Source organism: Balearica regulorum, chromosome 3, assembly GCF_011004875.1.
Source record: "Balearica regulorum gibbericeps isolate bBalReg1 chromosome 3, bBalReg1.pri, whole genome shotgun sequence".
Classification (NCBI taxonomy): domain Eukaryota; kingdom Metazoa; phylum Chordata; class Aves; order Gruiformes; family Gruidae; genus Balearica; species Balearica regulorum.
The window spans coordinates 113,642,490-113,654,528 of record NC_046186.1 but is presented as its reverse complement, the minus strand read 5'-3'; the positions used below and the strand labels follow the sequence as shown (position 1 = coordinate 113,654,528).

Sequence of the window (12,039 nt, the reverse complement as noted above, 5' to 3'; positions counted from 1 at the left end):
TAATGCATTGGTGCTTAGTAGGATAAGTGGCTTTCCTTGCTGGTGATGCTGCAATTAATCTTTGGTTATAACCATAGTCCATTAAAAGCTGCAGAAGAGGGAACTGGAAGCAATAGCATTAGAGTAGGGTGACCCAAAAGCCATTGCTAGACTGCTGGGGGGAGTATCCCTTCTTCCTGCCCTGCTGCAGTTTACAGCATGAATGGTAGAATTACACTGTGCAACAGTCCTTTCAAAGGGGGCAGCTTTTCCTTTTTCCTCTGTACTGCTGAAGCAAGCTTGCTCCACAATAAACCTGTAGACTAAAACTCTACCACCGAGACCTTTCTTTTTCAGTCTTTCCACTCATTACAGTATTAAAAAAAAAAGGGAGGAGGTTGGGACTGTATCCATGTGCTTGGGGTAGAGCAGGAGGAGGACTGGAAGGAGGGTTACTATGGGCAAGCTTTGGTCAGCAGTTCCTAGGGAGGAGGCTGGAGAAGGAACTGCTTTTCAGCTGCTGCTGGAGGTGGGGGGGATGGCTCTGATACCTCCCAGGGAGGCCTATGGTAATTAATAGTAGCACTGCCAGTGTGTTTGTTGCTCGTTACCTGTATTTAATGTGGGTCTTGTCCCCTTGGTAGAAACTCCTGTCTCAAAGGCAGGCCCAGCTGCACTGTGGAGGGCTTACAGCAGGTAGGCTGCTCTGCCTCTGGTGTTCACCAGGCATTGGACTGCCTTTACTCTTAAGGGTAAATGGAGCTGTGGTATGGACTGGCCCTGCTGAAGGAAGCAAGTAATAAAACCATTGTGCCCAGTTAGCACATATGTAATTAGTGGGAAGGCAGCATGTTTTGGCACTCTTACATAGAAACCCTCCTAAAGTAACAGATGGCCCTACAGCCAGGGGGTGAGACCTGATGGGTATGCAACCAGTTCACTATCCCTTGTCATATTTTGATTGTATCTATTGATGTGTCCTTTATTCCCTTCCCAGGCTTGCCCAGTCTACCACCAAGGCAAGGCACTAGGACATTTCACAAGTCCTCCCTCCAGCAGGGTGGATGCTGTTAATTATCACCTGCTACATCATCAACTCCCTGCCCTCACCTTCACTTCAGGATAGCTCAGGTGGAATTTAGCATGTACGTGGGGGGAGAGACACACAGACCTTGCTTGAACAGTAGTTTCCATCCAAACCACAGTACTCCCTGCTGGTTGAAAAGTCATTTATTAAGAGGATACAGCTTTGAAAGCAGATGGAAGTCTGAAGTGAAAAATGGAATCTGTTCCTATTTCACTCCAATCTGAACTGTTACTCGCTTACCCTTACTGGCATGGCCACCAGGCACCTGCAGAAGCAACACTGTCTAACAGTCCTGCTTCACACAGCACTAACAAACAGCTGCCAACACACTCCATATACCTCTGCAGTACTTTAATACCCTGCTCCAGGATTCCTTGGCCTTCACAGCTCTTCACTAAACCTCAGGGAAAAAAAAAAAAAACAAAAACCCACAAACCCCAAGCATCCAGGTGTGCAGTTACAGGAGTATGGTGCTACTGTTGGCCAACATTAAGCTATAGGTACAGTTCAGCCTTCTGCTGGTCAACATCCCTGCAGAGACCGTTCTACTGCACTTTTACATTAGTCTTGGTACTCCTGTCATCCTTGTGCATAGGTGTGTTGCTGTGAAACTGCTTCCACAAATGTTCATGTGTTTTGAAACATCAAACTAGTGCCCAAATATGGCTCCCACAGCTCATTATTCCTCAGCCTGAAGGCTACTTCTAGGCAGGGCTGCTGGTAGAGACAGTGTTTACTCTGGTTTTACTATTATTACAGATGGCAGCAAAATTAATTCAGTTAAGGCACATACTATTATTTGCAATTTTTAGTAATACATCAAGCAGCTCAGCTGTAGCAATGCTTAGCATTGCAATTAAGCAGTGTTGAAGGAAAGAAGTAATAGTTCATTATTACTGAGGTGTTTTTGCCACATTCTTCTGTAGCAGTCTACTCCCCAGAGCAGGAGTTTAGCTAAAAGTTTACAAAAGTGGGACTTTCTTCCAGCTGTGCAGGGTTGCAGAAGTACTACCACCTGCCAGAAGAGGTTAACAGAAAGCAGTACCATCCACCCAAGGGTCCATTTTTAATGCACTACAGCAATCCATGTCATCTGGTTGTTTTTTCACAGCACAGGGGGCTGGAAAAGCCCAGCTTTCAGGGGAAACATCAGGCTCCTGCAGTTTGACACTGTAACCACAACAGCCTGCACCAATCCAACAAGTTGCTCCAACTGATACTTGCCAGAGGACACCCTGAATCTGTTCTGGCACCCCCTTGACATGAATCAAAAGGTGCTCACTTGTATAAGGGCTTTGGGTTGAACCATAAGCAAACTGATCTGATCCCTGGTCAGCCAAGACTGACTACACCACAGTCAAGTCTTGGCCAAAATGTAGAAGTGCATTTAAACCAATTTGGGAGCAGCTGATAATGTCACATGCTGCCTCCAGACGTTACTATTACAAGCAGCAGCTAGGTAGCAGGTATTTTTATGACCAGGAAACACTATTGCCAGTGTATAGCCTCATGGGGGGGGGGGGGGCAACAACAAAAAAAAAAAAAAAAACCACTTTGCTTTCTTACATGGAGGTTTGTATTCCTCCTGGGAGATTGGCCATTTTCCTGTTTCCCAGAGTGTACTGCAAACCACCTTACTTTGAACAAGCAAGCTCTCTGCAAACAAAGATTAAAAAAAAAACCAACCAACCACAAAAAAAAAAAAAACCAAAACCCCAAAAACCTGTTACTAGTACAGTTGTCAACTTCGTCTTTCAGAGATCAGCGCCATGTTTTGGGACAACAAATACCTCAAGACACTGATGTTGCTCTGTTCTCAGGCAGCAGCAGCAGCAAGTCTTTATAGTAAGCTGGTCTCATGTTACTGCGTGGTCACAAGCTTTACAATCATACCGATGATCCGAGATCCACGGGGGCACATGCATAAATCCATGCTGGGATTCTTGATTTTATCCTGCAGCAGCTGGTCTAGTTCACAGCGCAGCTCTTTCACCAGCTCAGCCACCTAACACACATGGTAAAACATAGAGGCGAGCATAAGGCTCATGAAATGCATCTCCTGCATTCTAAACACAAACACAGCTCGGCAGCAGTCTCAGGATTACCCCTCCCTTTCCTTACCTGGTGAGAGGCAGCCACAAACCGTATCCATCCATCATCGAGAGAAATGACAAATTCTCCCCTCTGCAGCTGCATGTGAACCTGCCCGCCTCCAAGCAGGACCAGTGGGTACACTGACACCATACTGCAGTCCCGAATGAACACGCGGCTGGTCTTGATTTTCTCGTGATATACCAGGTAGGGGCTGTCAAAGTGCCTAGTCTGGAACACATATACAACATCCTTGTTAAAGTGCCACGTCTCTTCCTACCTGCTCAGGCAGTTATGGGCCTGCCTCTCTCACATAGGCTTCCCTGCCACTTCTACAGCCGCAAAGAACAGCAAATGTGCCTAAAACGCACCTGCGTGACTAACAGACTCTCTGACCGTGAGAGCTGCCAATAACTTTGCCAGTAATCCCTTGCTCCTTCCCACTTTGCAGTAAGCATGTGAGAAATTGGCTCATTCATCAATGTTGCCTCAAGGCCCCACGTTCTCCATTTCATGCTAAGGACATTTTCCTGTGCATGTATGTTGGGCTCTTTCAAAGCAAGAGTGATGAACAGGTCAAAGCCTTTATAACCCAAATATGTGGTTAATGATTAAAACCCCCACATTTTTAAAGCAAGTAATTTATATCCTGGAAAAGCAATGAATCATCAAATATAGAGACAGACTTAATGAGACAAGTATTACCATATATCATGGCAGAGAGAGAAGAGCTCTTATCTAAGTATTGGCTATTAAGCTGGAAAGGAAATTAACTTCAGAGTTTGAGGAGCCACAAAGAAACAAACCAGGGTTTGTCCCTGAATTATTTACCAATAAACAATATTTCAGCTGAAGAGACAAAGGCTGGGGAGGGCTGGCAGGGAGAAGTCATCTGCATGTATGAAGGTGCTACACATGTGACACATGTATGCATTCTCAGTCAATACCAAGGGGAAGCCAGGGGAGCATTGCAACTACAACATTTTTGTGTCTAGCTTTGCAGGTGCAGCTTGAGAAAACATGAACCGGGGGTGGGGTGGGGGGGTGGGGTTTACTGCATCTGCTAATTCCACTCCAGAGGTTGGAGTTAAACTGTGTGCTCTTAACTCAGGAACAGACCATTATTTACAATTCTAACAACGGGACTGTTCAATCATAAAGATTTTTTTTTTTAAAACATCAATAGGGACCCTCACTGTAACCTCAACTGCTCAAGCAAAGGCAATTTCTTTTTATAAAAGAGCATGCTTTGCAGAAAAAAAAAACAAAGAATCCTGACCTGATAATTCACAGAAGAAGGGTGAATGTGAACATAACCATCATTTTTGGTAACAAACTTCAGCTCTTCTGCTTTTGGCTGCATTTTGACCACTCCTGTACTGGTCTTCTGGTATTTGCCCTCTGGCTTTTTCACCTGTATGGTAAGATAAAAAGTTATAAAAATCTGCTGTACCAGAAGGCCTTTTAAACTTATGTTTTAATTTCATCAAAACCAGAAATTCTCCAGTAATAACATGTCAAGTCACTAGAGACAAATATTACACTCTAGGTGCTGTCTAACCCTGACTGTTCATTTGTAACCTCATCCTTCTAAAAAGCTGTAATTTAAAGTAGCTTCTTAAGGACATTTGCTGCTCTCTTCTGCATGACACTAAAATTGGCTTCTAGGAACAGCAGCAGTCTCACGCAATACAAACTGGAGCTCAGCTGCCTGGCTCTAACACTATAAGCAGTAAGCTTTGGCAACCTAAGCTAGGCTCAAGGCTGCCACATTCAGTGCAGACTGAAAGCAGGGGGTGTGGATATGCTAGATAGCAGAAGGGAAAATGAAAAACTGTTCTTTTACCTGGACAACATTGGGATACAGTGCAGCACACAACATAGCCGAGATCAGCTTGATGTTCTCTGCATTCGAATTTGCCTGTGAAATTAATGCATTCATTAGATATTCCACAGGTAAGTCTATAAAGGTAAAACCCTACTTCTGGAATGACTGAATTCCTGAGACTGGTTTACTTTTATAGCTGCACTGCTGTGCTTTATCAGGGAAGACTGGTTACTGCTTCGAAGGTCTCAGGCTAGACCTGGGTTGTGTTCCCCCCACTATCAATGGAGGAAATTGGCTGCCAACTTCCTTGATGCAGTTAGTGCCAAACCTGATTGTTCCCTAATGTCTGGCTACAAAAGTGGCTTTGCCCCGAGGGAAAGCAAGCACAAGTTGTCCCAATGCACAGCGAAGCTCTACAACTACCAAACCCTCATCACCCTCATCACCTCATCACGTAGCCCCAAGAGATCTCTGGCTCCAGAGGTAATGCTTTCTGAGGATTGCCCGCAATGCTGAAATATTTCACTGCCTGCTCTGTAATGTAATTCTGTTCCCAAAATAAGGTTGGCACTAATCCCAACATTCAGGCCAGGTCATGAGTCACACCCGTGCCTTTCCACCACTTGCTGACTTCTAATGTGTTGAGTCAGCAGCGTTTCACTGTCTCAAAGGAGCAGGTTTCAGCTCACTTCCACATCTGGGTCTGTTCTTCCTGGACACATAAGGCCTCGTGCAGTCAAGGCAAACACCCACGTGTACGATGTGCAGGGAGGAAGACCAGAGCAGGAAGGAGGTGACTGTTGCCAACATGAGATTACAACGCCAGGCTGTGGCAAGAAACCTGCCAATTTAGAGCCCAGCTGGCACCCAAGGCAAACAAAAAACTCCAGCATCATTTTGGAGCACTGAAATGCTGTAAATTACCTCTTCTCCCGTGGCATCCAACACACCATCGCCTCCTTGGGACCACTTCTTCTCAATGTCCCTGGCTCTTAATCCCTCCTTCACAAACCCAATGTCAGAAAGCAGCTCTGTGAATTGCCGTTTCAGGCTGGCAATTTCCTACAAACAGGCAAAGGGCTGTGATGGGTGCCACAGAGCGAGGAAAGTCTTCACCAGTTGCTTATTTTCATCACTAGGACTCTGCCAGTGTCTTGACCAGTCCCTGTGCAAGGTCACAAAAAGTGACTTACCTGAAGAACTCTTCCTGACAAAAAGTTCTCCCTGCAGTAGTTGTAGCTTGCCTGAGAGCCCTCTTTGATACTTAAACGCCATCCCTAATTAAGAGGATGGGAGGAAAGCTTTAATGAAGTATTTCAGGTTGAATTTCAAGCACATCACAAACCTCTGAGAGAGGCTACTGAATTTTAACTCACCTTATAGGCCTGGAGAAGAGCCAGGTAGTCGCTGTTTCCTACTGCAAACTCCAACTTCTTTTTGTTTGCTTCTTCCCTTTTATCCCACGGTGACACCTAGACAGGCAGTAAGAGATTAAGCGTGTTCTTCTCACAACTTAGACAAGCCATTGCGAGAGCTGCAGGGCATGTAATCTTTCTTATTTTCACAGCAGCTCACAGGTTAGAATGCAAATTTTCTCCATGGGTAACAGAAAAGATGAGGCATTCCAAAACACCTAGTCAACAGCAGAGCACCTAAGCCCATTGCCCAGATGTAAACTTGTGATTCACCAGCTCACAGAAAATATTTCATTTTGGGCAGACCTCTCTGCAGCTGCAGAATGCCAAGATCTATGAAAAACACCATCTGACAAATCTTAGCAAGTTAATGGAGGTGAAGCTCAAATGAGAATGCTTGTAATAGAACACAGCAAGTCTAAAATCCACTTGGGTCTGAGAGAGAGAGAAGGAGTTATTAACTCAGGACATTCAAAAGTTACTCTATTTCAGCATATAGAAACTTACAGCACTTCAAGTCAAAATGCTGTAGAAAATGCCCAATAAGCATATGGAAAACAATATGCAATTAAATAACTGGAACAATCTATTTCCAATTCTTTCACAACTATCCTCAATACAAACTATCTGCACTACTAATGACAGCAATCAAAACTTCAAGTAAGTCTGACTTTTCATGCAAGTTTGCTAATCTTCTACTGCAACGTACAACTGCTCTAAGTACAGCAGCTGATTCAAAAACGCCAACGTGAAAATGAACACATAAACTGAGATCCAAACTAAACTCTACATTCACAGCTCAGACAAATCAACTTCATCATTACTGCTGTTTCAAAATTATTTCTAACAAACAGCTTCTTATATTAACCATTCATTTTCAATTTTTACACCAAATTTAGACAAAATGAACTGGCTGTACTTCTTAGTTCAAATTAAAACTAATATCCACTACTGGATATTAATATCTGTTTCTACTGTTCACTCACAATATAAATAACATTCTAGTTGCTGCTGCATGGTTTTGGTCTTCTGCTTATAACTGGACTTTTTTAATGAACACTGCCTTAACATATAAACAATTTAGGGCAAAAAGGAGAATTAAAACACTCAAGTGTAGTATGCTGCAAGTTACAATAGTGTTTTGCTGCTGCATGAAAACATACCACTTTCAAAGTGGGATACACGGTTAAGAATACTTACAAAAGGTGACTTAAAGGCGAGACTGGCTGCTATAGTTAGTGCAGGATCCAGGCAGCGGAAGATGGTGCCAAACAGCATTAGCTTGCCAATCCTGACATCAACAGGCAGAGAAGCTAAGTGATATCCCAGAGGGGTGAGCTTTTCATCTGGAGTTAATGCTCCTAAGTCTTGTAGTCGCAGCTTTGATGCCCGCAAAGACTCAGTTCTAGGGGGCTCAATTAGTCGTGATAAGACAGAGTGAAGACTCTGTGCAGAAAACATTTCCAGAATCTTAATTCTTAAGGAGGGGAAAAAAATTCAAAAAAGAAAAAAGAATGAAAGAAAAAGAAGTAGCTTAGTTCCATACACAGGACAAAAAAAGCAAGCTTTTATAAAAACAAAAAACCCAACAGAAAACATGCTTCTAAGAACATGCTCCCTAGAAGAGGGCCTGTAACGCATATTTCAAGTCAGGAAGCATGGTGAAATAACAGCTCGGGGGCAGCGTACCTCATCCAACCTCACAGAGTCCGTTAGAACGGATTCATATTTAGCACACTACGGTTTATAATAAACTTTTATTATAAAAAAATAATTTGTGTTGCTTCATTTCCTTTCTGTGCAAAAGGGTGCACAACATGCAGCAGGGATAGGAGGGCCTCTTCATTTAGTATTTGCGTGATGGTGGTGGTTGATCCTGGTTGTGGCTTTGCTGCACTATGCTGCACAGAAATACCACAGGAGAGTTTACAGCGTAAAGGGACAAACATCTGCATGGGTCTGGAGTACAGGAATGCAACTGACTTCTCCGGTCATGAGATCTGACAGACACATCTTTTTCTGAGGATCAAATGAGAGCTAAGGAACATGAAGGAGGACAGGGAGAACTGGTGGAGGTTGCGAATAGAGAGGGCTATGGATGCAGAGGCAATGTGATAGTAAGATCAAAGCAACCAGCCAACAGAGCCTTAGACCTCCAGAGCAAGTTTCTTGGTTTCACAACGTGAGAAAACACCGAGGAAACTAAATACCTTGGTAATGGCATTCCAGGTACTCCCTGCAGAGCAAGGAAGGACATTCTGCACTAGTGGCTTTTTCAGACAATACAGGAACAACAGCTCACCTTAGACAAAGCTGCTCCAAGGGCACTCTTTGTATTTCTGGTAACTGCTGCTTTATAAGCTGATGGTTATAGTGATGGCTGCTGAAAAGATGAAAGCAGACACCTGAGGCCACACGGCCTGCTCGCCCTTTCCTTTGCAGAGCATTGGCCTTAGACACAAATGTGTCTTCCAGACTTTCCATTCCTTTGCTTGGGTCATATCTACAGGAGAGCAAGAACAGGCTTATATTCACGAGTGCAGAGTGAACAGGTTGGAGGTCAAGCTGGCAGATGCTGCCAACTCCTGTATGGACACAATTCCCACCCCTGCAGCTGGATCTGAGTCTAGACTGGCTTTCTCCACCTTGCAGCAGCTTCCTACAGATCAAGTTCCTTCAAGTTTTTCCCTGCTCTTTGGAATGCTAAAATATGCAGCTCAAGGTATAAAGCAGTTTCCCAGATCACAAAGCCCCAAGGAATAAATCCCAGTACCTTTTCTCTTTCATTTTTCCAGAATCAATCACATAGACCACATCGTCAATGGTGACAGATGTTTCTGCAATGTTTGTAGAGATGATGATTTTGATAACTCCTGCAGGAGGCCTGAGGAACACAGACTGCTGTTCTTCACTAGACAGTGAAGAATGAAGCGGATAAACAACACACCTGGAAGGACAATACAACAGCATGCTCAGTGCATCTCCAGTCTTCTCCCTCTTGGGAACAATCTGCCTGCACACACTTCTGCCTCACTTCTGCCTCGCTACCCACAGCCGTTCAAAGCAATATAAACCCAGCAAACCTCTCTGCCATATCACCTTTAAGACACAGAATCATAGAATCATTTAAGTTGGAAAAGATCCTTAAGATCATCAAATCCATCAACCTAACACTGCCAAGTCCACCACTAAACTATGTCCCTTAGGAACATCTACACATCTTTTAAATAGCTCCAGGGATGGTGACTCAACCACTTCCTTGGGCATCCTGTTCCAATGATTGATAACCCTTTCAGTGAAGAAATTTTTCCTAACATCCAATCTAAACCTCCCCTGGCACAACTTGAAGCTATTTCCTCTTGTTCCATCACTTGCTATTTGGGAGAAGAGATCAACACCCACCTGGCTACAACCTCCTTTTTGGTAGTTGTGGAGAGCGATAAAGTCTCTCCTCAGCCTCCTTTTCTCCAGACTAAACAACCCCAGTTCCCTCAGCTGCTCCTCATAAGACTTGTGCTCTAGGCCCTTCACCAGCTTCACTGGCCTTCTCTGGACACGTTCCAGCACCTCAATGTCTTTCTTGTAGTGAGGGGCTCAAAAGTGAACACAGTACTTGAGGTGCAGCCTCACCAGTGCCAAGTACAGGGGGACGATCACTTCCCTAGTTCTGCTGGCCACACTAGTTCTGATATGTATTCTGAGGGAAGGCAGAGAAGTTTACAGAGGGACAGGTCTCAGAATAGAGTTGAGCAAAAATTCTGCCTCTTTTGAAGAGTCTAGAATCTGCCATTTATAATGCCAGACTGGAAGAAATCATTCCAGCTAATCTTGCCATGGACTTCTGTGTAAAAACTGTTTAGTCACAGAGATCCAATTACATCTCCATGTAACAATCTAAGGCCAAATGCAACCACAACTGAATGTGTCTCAGCAAACATTCTGAAACAGAACAAGGGCCAAAGTGAAGTTTTCAACAGTCCACTGGATCATGCAGAGCATGAAATGGAGAACACACATCACTGCATCTCTGAGAATTTCAACAGCTAACCTTCCTGAGTTGAGGAGAAAAAACAAAAAGAACAAGCCTGTAAGATAGTAGAAAAGGAATTACCCTGACTGGAGTCAAGACCTTCATATCACAAGCTCACAAATTTAATAACCTTCATCCCTGGATAAAGGCAGGCTTTGTGCAGGAAGGTACTCTTTTATTTATGGGTAAAGACCGACAGTTTTGGAGCTTTTCTGCCTTACCTCTTGCTGTGTCTGTTATTAAAAAGAGCATTAGACTGGAGCTGCTCATAAAGCATCTTGATTTCTGCTAGACCAGGCAAAAATATTAACACAGCACCTATATATGTAGATTTAAAAAAAAAAATTAAAAAAAAATCATTCAACAGAAAGGACAGCATGATATTTTATCAATGTGCAGAAGGCCCAAGTCAAAACTCCAGCTCTGTTTTGCAATTATTGTATCTTCCCCATCCCATGTATATCAGGGGCTTTGTTACTCAGCTAGAACTTTTTTTTTTCCAAAAACAGTCAATAAATACAGAAACTCTGTATGCAAAACGTTAGCTTTGGGCTGTCTATAAGTGCTCAGCCTCCATGAATCTACTTTTGTTTATCTCTTCAGGACAATGAAATTACCTGGGGGGTATGAATGTCTGCCATCAACTATCCACTCCAGCAAGGCTTCAATTAATTCCAGATTAACTTTGTCCAAGTCCATGACAGACATTGTTTTCAACACTGTCTTGTTAACCCCTGGGGAAAAAGAAATAAAACATCCAGTGAGTCCAGCTCTTGTAAAAAACATCTGGATGCATTGGACCAGTGTGGCTGCACAACCAACCACGCCTTGGTTTAAACAGCATCTGGCTTAGACCAGACAGAAGCAGCTCAATGCATCTCATTACCTCTTCCATGCTTTCCTTTGTTTCAGCTCTTCTCTTCCTTTCTCATACCTTACTGGGCCTCCCACCTGCCCTGTGCACAGCCTAGACCAGGATTCATCCACTAGCAGAACAACATGCATGTATACTAGTTGTAAGAGGAGCCAAAAGCCTTAATATGGCCACTTAGAGGTATCTCCAGGACTATCTTCAAGCTCTCTCTTCTCCCTTCTAATGTTTCTTACACCAACTCAAAAAGACACCCAGGTTCCTTCACTCTTCTGAGATGGTAACTGTCTAGCAGGAATCTGAAGCTTTTAAGCAATGGCTTTTACTCAGTACCACTGTGGAACTCACCATACGTGTGTGCAGGGAGGAACTCTTCAGGACTAAGCGCAAGGAGGATTTTGATGATGACAGTGGGACATTCATGGAAAGGTCTGCCTCTCTTATTAAGCCATTCACAGAGTGACTGAGTTTCTCAAGGAAGGCTTGTCATGCTTGAAGTAGGCAGATACATGCTGTGCTTTAAGTAAAGCTGCTCCAGCAAGAACAAATACAGAGAAGAAAGTGGAACTAACAAGGCATCAGAAAAGGGATGGAAACAGATAGTAGCTGAAAACTGACCATTTTCAGATGCTAAGAATTGTTTTCAGCCAAGATGTTTTTTCTAGTTTAAGAGAACAATGGGTTCTCTTTTTTTTTTAAGCTGGCAGGAGGTCTCTGATCTCATCTAGAAGTAATGAC

General features: G+C 43.6%; 1 protein-coding gene across 2 annotated transcripts in view; it reads right to left on the bottom strand.

The window, feature by feature from the left end:
- Nucleotides 1-1,194: 1,194 nt before the first annotated feature.
- Nucleotides 1,195-12,039, bottom strand: part of DHX57 (DExH-box helicase 57) — a 37,708-nt gene continuing 26,863 nt past the window's right edge. For both annotated transcript variants that reach the window (XM_075749576.1, XM_075749575.1), the window contains 12 exons: nt 11,048-11,164; nt 10,652-10,748; nt 9,174-9,347; nt 8,703-8,903; nt 7,601-7,877; nt 6,362-6,457; nt 6,179-6,262; nt 5,910-6,047; nt 5,004-5,078; nt 4,437-4,571; nt 3,188-3,388; nt 1,195-3,071 (listed from right to left, as the gene is read on the bottom strand). In XM_075749576.1, coding sequence (XP_075605691.1) covers nt 2,928-3,071; nt 3,188-3,388; nt 4,437-4,571; nt 5,004-5,078; nt 5,910-6,047; nt 6,179-6,262; nt 6,362-6,457; nt 7,601-7,877; nt 8,703-8,903; nt 9,174-9,347; nt 10,652-10,748; nt 11,048-11,164 — 1,739 coding nt within the window. In that variant the 3' untranslated portion in view covers nt 1,195-2,927. The remainder of the gene's footprint in view (nt 3,072-3,187; nt 3,389-4,436; nt 4,572-5,003; nt 5,079-5,909; nt 6,048-6,178; nt 6,263-6,361; nt 6,458-7,600; nt 7,878-8,702; nt 8,904-9,173; nt 9,348-10,651; nt 10,749-11,047; nt 11,165-12,039) is intronic.